The 8,130-nt window shown below is 41.5% G+C and overlaps 1 protein-coding gene across 1 annotated transcript in view; it reads left to right on the top strand.

The window, feature by feature from the left end:
* Positions 1–6,969, top strand: part of LOC128438618 (leucine-rich repeat-containing protein 49) — a 36,118-nt gene extending 29,149 nt beyond the window's left edge. Inside the window, exons 16-18 of the mRNA XM_053421231.1 lie at positions 363–472; positions 2,416–2,569; positions 6,154–6,969. Coding sequence (XP_053277206.1) covers positions 363–472; positions 2,416–2,569; positions 6,154–6,369 — 480 coding nt within the window. The 3' untranslated portion in view covers positions 6,370–6,969. The remainder of the gene's footprint in view (positions 1–362; positions 473–2,415; positions 2,570–6,153) is intronic.
* The last annotated feature ends 1,161 nt before the right edge of the window (positions 6,970–8,130 follow it).

The raw sequence follows: 8,130 nt of genomic DNA on the forward strand, positions 1-8,130 counted from the left end.
TCCCAGACAAATAATAGTTGGACACAGCACATCCCCTGGAGTGGCAAATTGTCTTATCAGACTTAAGTTTTTGTTTGGATTAATCCATTTAAATATGGTGTGTTAGCTTTAGCACTTCTGGTAGGGGGATTTTGCTATCTGCAGTCTGACAGACACTCATGCTGTGTCCATTGCTTGCCGCTAGGATAACTGGCAGTATAGATAAAGAATGATACTGAATGTTTCATCTAAGTCGTAAAGTGTTTCTCTCAAAATGGCATGCTAATATTCTACTGTTTCCAAACTTAAACTAGGATCCAATAGGTTTTGGAATGACCCATCTGAGGATTTTGCCTCTTAATCCATGTGTGTGTCTGCCTCAGGTGACCATGAATGATGTGATCGCTGCTGAGCGTGTGTTTGGAACCTTGGGTCACATAGCAGCCACGGAAACTCCACGTTATCGGCTCCTGCTGCTACTGGAGGAGTCCAGGTGAGAACTTGATCTGAGACTCTAAAGCATTATGTAACATTAACCACAATTTAATGACAGGTGAGTGCTGGGTCCTGGACTGTGTGTATTCGCGTTAAACATTCAAAGAATGTGGGGATTCATAAAGAGTTACAGCTTATGAGTGCGTATGCTACTGTGCATGCATGTGCATGCACAGTATGGCACTGAGGAGGCACTGAGGAGCCAGGAGATTCAGACTATGTGTCTCAGGGTAAGGGTGGGTATTTGGCACTTCCACACAAACATTCCTCCCTCTCCCCAGCCAAAAACTATTGAGAGCTGTCACTGCCGGTCAATGAAAAACATCCTCACGAAGCAAAAAAAAAATCCACTGAATTTGTCACGCACTAGAACGCATCTTAGAAAAAGACAAAATTATTTTACTATTTTGTATAAGTTTACCGAAAAATTGGGACCTTTCGAGGTTGAATCATCTGAAAGGTTAAGAGAACATGTGGATCCCTTAGTACGTTCCATTGTGATTGACATAATCACAATAATGTGCAGGAGAATATGAGGATTTCAGTGTTGCAAAAAAAAAGGGAAGTGCATTCTGCATAAAATATAAACACAATTCATTAAACCCTCTCATCACTTATTGTTGAAAAGTACAGCAGTGACTGAGCTTCAGTGTCCTCACTTACTGTCAGAATCATGTCGAAAATGAACTTGTGAACACTAGGACCTCTAATTCCTCACTGTATCTCACCCTGATTCATTGACACTGTGTTATGAATAGATAATACACAAACAGCCCAAGGCTAAGGATTATTTTCATCAGTGTTGAAATCTTAATCACAGTTTGCTGCATGTAGAATCACCTCCCTGAAAGTCAATTATATCCATTTGTCTCACTAAATGCTGTTAGATTTGAAGTCTTACCCCTATAAAACCTTCCTGCTGCAGACTTTGTTCTCTGGTTTCAGTTTATTTGCACATATAAAAAAAAAACACAGATGAAAACATAATCTCTTTGGTGGAGGAGATTTTCATCATAGAAATATTTTCTACTTCAGTTGATGTCTTGACCTTGTTCACATGATGTCAATGAGAAGAGCTAATGTTTTTCTTCTATCTCAAATGTCATCCGTCCCCACTGAAGAGAAGACATCACAAGATCTTTTTTACTGAATGCTCCCACTGTATTGCTCAATGCGCATGTTGCTTAAAACATCATATTATACAAAAGGCCACTATATTGCACAGGACCTTTAAATAGACCTCATTGGCTCTTTGTCTGCAATGCTCAGTCAGCAAGTGACATATGATGTTAAGTCTTGGCTCACAGCCACAGGGAAGACAAGTAAAGTCCCAGGGTTTGCATCAGACATTGTGAAGTGTTACAACACACACACACACACACATATACACACAGGGTTCTGCTTTGCATTAGCGCATTTCACCTTGATAGTCAGTGTAATGTGTGAGCCTCTCTCTCTCTCTCTCTGTCTCTCTCACACTCACACACACACACACACACACACATACACACACACGCACACACACTTTACAAACTGTCTTATCCCATATGGAATGTTTGCCTGCAGCCTCCTCCAGAGAGACTATTTCAGCATCCTGGCACCAGCCTGTGGAACATGTTGGTGCAGTAGTGTATCACATGAGATGACACTACTGCTTTAAGTGTCCACATCCTGCTTCTGAGTGATAAGACTGCAATTAATAGACCAACATATAAATATTTTCTGAGGAAAAATTATTTATATTTTGTTCAGCCAAAGTTTGATTGCTATCCTCTTTTTTGGAAGAATTGACCCTAAAGTGAGAGTGTTATTTGATGGACACAAGAACACCTTTATTATCTTGGTGTTACTGACTTGCTGCCACTGTTTCCTCCCAGGTTTCTGTGTGTCTCTTATGTGTCTGATTCACTGATCTCTCCGTCTCTCTTCATCTTCATCAAGGAAGCGTCAGCTGCAGTTCCTGTTGGAGGGGCGAGGGCGGCGGCCGGGGCTCAGTCCGGAGGATCTGCGAGACAACGGGAAGCTCCTGGGAGAAGGCCTGAGCAGAGCGCTGTTCAACTACCCCAGCAGAGACTGCAGTGCAGAGAGCCCTGAGGTCAGTCCTGTGTTAATAACACCACCCCAGTGGTTTGAGAGACTGCAACAACTCTTGAAACAGATTTAAGTTACAAGTTCGATTGGCGCATCAACCCAAATTGTGCTCTACAAATTCTAGAGTTAGTTCCTACAACAGCTCACAGTCTTGTTCAGGCGTGAGGACATTATGTAGCACGAGATGGACAAATGGGTTTGTTCAGTGTCAGCAGTAATGCAGTCATTTGATTGGACTGTAATAGCGAAGAGGAGCAATCTATGTTTCAACCCTTGCTTATGGTCACAAGCTCTTAGGGATCAGAAGAACCAGGTCGTGAATACAAGTGGCCGAAATTATCCTTTTCTATGGGGTTGCTTGGCTCAGCCATAGAGATAGCGTGAGGAGTTCAGACATCAGTAGGGTGGTCGGGTTAGAACAGCTGCTCCACCGCGTCGAAAGGGGACAGTTGAGGTGGTTCAGCCTCCTGTGTGCCTTCCTTGGGAGGTTTACAGGGCACACCCAACATGGAGGAGATGTCTGGGATACCCAACTTTGCCACATCCACCATCCAAGCCCTGATAAGTGGCTAGAAAATGGATGGATGGACCTGTAAAGAACTCTTGATGAACAGTATTCTCCCCGCGGCTGCTGTTCCACCAGAATTGTGTTGCAGAATTTTACTTTGTCAACACCACGTACACTCACAAAGCACTTAATCAGAAACACCATACTGACACAGGGTAGGGCCTCCCTTGGCTTGGTGGCATGGATTCCACAAGATGCTGGAAACTTTCCTCTGATATCTTGCTCCATGTTGACACGACTGCATCTCATCATTAACTGGATTTTATCAGCTGCACATTCAAGCTGCCAATCTCTGCTTCTACCACAAAGATTCTGCTGTATTCACATCTACTGGGGAGGGCACCGAGGTCGCTGAACTCATTGTCATGTTTGTAAAACCAGTTTGAGACTTCTGCTTTGTGACATGGAGCATTATCATGTTGGATGAATTCATTAGAACAGGGGTCTTCAACGTTTTTCAGGCCAAGGACCCCCAAACTGGGCAAGAGATGGAGCAGGGACCCCCTACTACATATATATATATATATACAGTATAAAATTGAGTTTTATATTAAACTGGGCCTAGTGCCTTGTATAAACATAGCTACCCTGTTATTGTGCAATCAATACTAAGCTTATCAAATATTACAAGGGTTCATTTATTCATGTTTTTAATTCAAACACGTGAAACGTACAGGGTGGCCATGCCACTGCCATTTATAAACATACATCTTGCCATTTATAAACATACTGAGCTATTAAAGTAATACACAGATTCATGTTTTTATTTTAAACATGCATGTAGAAGAGACAGTGAATCCTCAAGCCATCTGTGGATGGCAAACATACGCCCACATTAGTGAGATCTCGGACCCTGATGGGTAGCACACAACTTATCTAATCTTGGACGGATGGAGGTTGTCAGGCAGAGGGTCATATCAGCCTCACAAAATTTTGGATGCATGTAAATGACATTTAAATTTATGGGGAAAATTTTCTTGAAAATTTGGGGGAAAAAAAGTTGAACAAATTAAAAAAAGTTGTCTAATCAGCCAAAGATTTTGCGACCCCCTGCAGTACCTCCGCGGACCCCCTAGGGGTCGCGGACCCCCTGTTGAAGACCTCTGCATTAGAAGATTGATAAATGATGGCCATGAAGGAAAGCACACGTTCATAATAATGTGCCATCTTAACCAGCCTCAACTGTCCCTCTAACCCTAACCCTAGCACAAGGCAGTTTATGTTGATGGATTAAAGCTGAATTTTGCCCAACCAATCTAGATTCATAGTTCAAATCTTCAATTGTCCAGTTTTGCCTCAGATTTCTGTTGTTGGCTGACAGGAGCGGCTCCTGACTTGCTCTTCTGCTGTTTTAGCACATCTGCCTCGACACGTTGCTCATTCTGAGATGCTCTTCTGCTATCTACAGTTAAAGAGAATGAGTTACTGTCGACTTTCAGCTCCACCAGCCTTGCCAATCTCCTCTGACTGCTCTCATCAACAAGGTGTTTCCATTTGCAGAAATACCACTCACTGGATGTTTTTTTCATTTTTGCAATATTCTCAGTAAACAAGACATAGAGTTATGTAAAACACGAAAATGTGCATGTCTTATCGACATCTCAACGCAATTCACTAGTTACAAGTGACATTCAACCATTCGAGCTCTCCTTCATACAACGCTTTTCATACATCACTCATACACTGTCAGCACAGTTGTCAAGTGAGAGTTCAGTATCTTGCCCAAGGAAACTTCAGAATGCATACTAGAGGTGCCTCTGGTTAGTGGACAACCCTCTCCCCCTTATGATCCACAGATGCCCAAATTATGCATGATCAAAACCACTGTGTTCACATATCCCTGTCCTGATGTGTGATGTGAAGCTCCTGACCTCTAACTGCAGTATTTTATGTACCGCACTGACACGTTTTATTGATTGGATAATTGTGTGAATAAGTGGGTCTAAGGTGTTCCTAATAAAGTGCCCAGTGTCGCATGATTTCCCTTTCTATACTACTTTATTGTGATTTATTGTTAAAACCATTTCTATGTTCCACTGCAGTATTCCTTATGCAAATAGTTCGGTTGAGCAAAACTATATTGTTATGTGAATTTTATGTATTTAATACATTTGATTATATCCTCATGGATCAAAGAGACAAAATTGGCTTTACTGCGTGAATTTCCTAAAAGTCAAGCTTCCATCGATGACACTAAACTTTTGCTGACGAATGGAAACTACACACTCAAAACAAAAAGAAATAAATAAACTCCAGACACCAATTTTTGGAATCTCTTCCTTCAACGATAAATCCAGGGGATTTGGGATTATGGTTGATTAAGGCTTCATTTTGTTTTGTATGCATTTTACTGCCTCTGACATTTTTTAAGATGGAAAGCATCAGCAGAGCTAATGCAGTTGCAATCGGATTTAATTTTCTACTCTCAGGTTTCTCTATGTTGTACAATATTTGGAAGCTGTTGCTTGTGCCAGAAGATGATCATTTTTAGACATATTCTATCTTTTCAATGAAGATGACAGGTGAAGCTATATTTATGAAAAAGAGGGGTAAATACTTAATGCAGAGCATGTAGGACCGGAGTTGAGGCCAATTTCAAGGGAAACATGAAACAAAACAAACTATATTGTCTTGACCAGGATTAGTCTAAACATAGACTGAACTTTTTATCATCACTCACTCCATTAATGTATAATCTGGAACACACATCATCTGACCTTGAAAGCATAAGTTGGATGCTGTCAAAACATTTTTAACATTACTTTTGCACACGAATGTTGACATTCTAAAGAACTGATATCGTACTTTTCCACTTTAATAAACATGTAATAGCTATATTTAAACAATGATTAATCTAATAAGTGCACATTTGACCCATTGTCAATAAGATCAAATGTTCTTCATCCAAACTTTTTGAAAAAGTTGCCAAAGATATTTTGTTATTTTCTGTTATTACAGTAAAGTTATTACAACAGTCAGAACAAAACAACATAAATGACTTGCTTTTCCTTCCCTGACAGGAGAGCACAGCGGAGTCGTCGGAGCGCTCCACCATGATAGAGCAGTACCTCCAGGAGTTGGTCCAAAGGGCATCAGACACAAACCTGAAGGGCGAAGCTCTTCATAAGCTCTGGCCCTCCATGTTTGCAGAGATGGTGAGAGACTCTGTGTTGGAGATGAGGGACCGAGCGGCCTTCCGCCAAGCCAGCCTTGCAAAACTCTCTGACACCAAGTGAAGAGGACCAAAGTTTCACTCTGAGATCACTCAAACACACACATGAACACGTGGACATAGTTTTACCCGGGGCCTCCAGCGCTCACTCTTAAAACGCCATCTCTAATACATCATCACTTAGCGACTTTATCAGTTATTAAAATCTTTGAAAGCTGAGGGTGCCCGGTGTGTGGGAAACTCTTCCTTAAGACTTAGATTGTTTTAAACATGTCTAAAGAAGTGGCGATGACGAAGGCGTCTTGATTTGAATGTAGATTTTCACTAAAAAAACAGTCTGATTCTTCTGTGCTTAGAGCAGCGACATACTTGAAGAAAGTGAATAAAGGACTCACTGTGCAATGTGGTCCTCACGGAGCATCTTCTGCACTTTAAAAGCCTTCTGAATGACCCCTCCTCACCATGACTGTCATCTGCTGAAAATGACCAGTGTCTCTTTTGTCGAGACTAGAATGATTTTCCTGTCTCAAATCTTGTGTTATGCATCAATCTCTCACTTTCTCCTGCTTGATGTAAAAAGAAGGGCACAAACGAGGACAAGGAGTTTCTTGTTTACCACTTATTTTCTGTATTGTACTTAGAATTAAACAATTCTGTAATAACACAGGTTGTGTATATGATTCATATGATTGTTTTTTATGCCTCGACGGCGGAGGGACTTGGGTATATATCGTCCATCCATCCGTCCCATTCTTGTTAACACGATATCTCAAGAAGGCCTTCAGGTAATGTCTTAAAATTTGGTACAAACATTCAGTTGGACACAAGGATGAACTGATAAGATGTTGTACATCAAAAGTCCAAATTCTACGTAGTTCTTTACCTTAAAAAGCACACAAAAAATGTATGTGACCATGTTATCCTAACAATGCTTCGAGAGAATACTTTCGAATCTGGCACAAATGTATATTTGGACTCAAGGATGAACTGATAAGATTCGGTGTCCAAAGGTCACGATGGCCTCACAAATTATGTCTTTGGCCTCTTGAAAATGATATCTCAAGTCTGTCTGTAAGGAATTTCTTCAAATTATTACAAGCTGTCACTTAAAGATGAATTGATTCGGTGGTCAGACGACAAAGGTCGCAGTGACCTCATATTTTTGTTAATTTAATATATCAGGGACAAGTAAATGGACTGAGACTACACTTGCTGATGAAGGAATACAGCAGGGTAGTAATTTTTACTTCTAGAATTGTCTTTTCTGTAGAGATCGGGCTTCAAATCAGTCCAGATCAGCAGTGTTTTCCCTCTGTCCAAGGATCCTCCTGTTCCCCAAACATGAGTCCACCTCAAAACTATGTAATTTCATCTCTTCTGGTTCCTTTATTGGGCGATTTGACTTAGAACATTTTCACACCTCACCACCACTGGTCTCCCATGAGGCCGAGGCTGTGTGTGTGTGTGCGTATTGTAGGTCCAGGAACCATGCAGGGTCCTCTGGGGGGGCGTGAGCTCAGACTGGAATGTCCCTGAAGGCACAGTCGCTGCACCAGTTCCTCATCACCTGTCCCTGTTGCCCTCACTCAAACCAACCAGAAAATAATTTCTTAACCCTTATTTAGTCAGGCATGAGAACACAGCACCGGCCTGGAAGAGTAACCGCCGAGGGATGAAGTGTTAAGTGGCTACACACACATGCACACCTGCTCAGTGGTTGACAAGTACTTCTGTCCAATGTCATCCACTCCACTGGAGATCAATGCCTTGCTCGAGGGAATCTAAATTCAAAGAAGACAAGAGCATCAGGTTGTATGTTAAAAGT

This window comes from Pleuronectes platessa, chromosome 1 (genome assembly GCF_947347685.1).
Source record: "Pleuronectes platessa chromosome 1, fPlePla1.1, whole genome shotgun sequence".
Lineage (NCBI taxonomy): Eukaryota > Metazoa > Chordata > Actinopteri > Pleuronectiformes > Pleuronectidae > Pleuronectes > Pleuronectes platessa.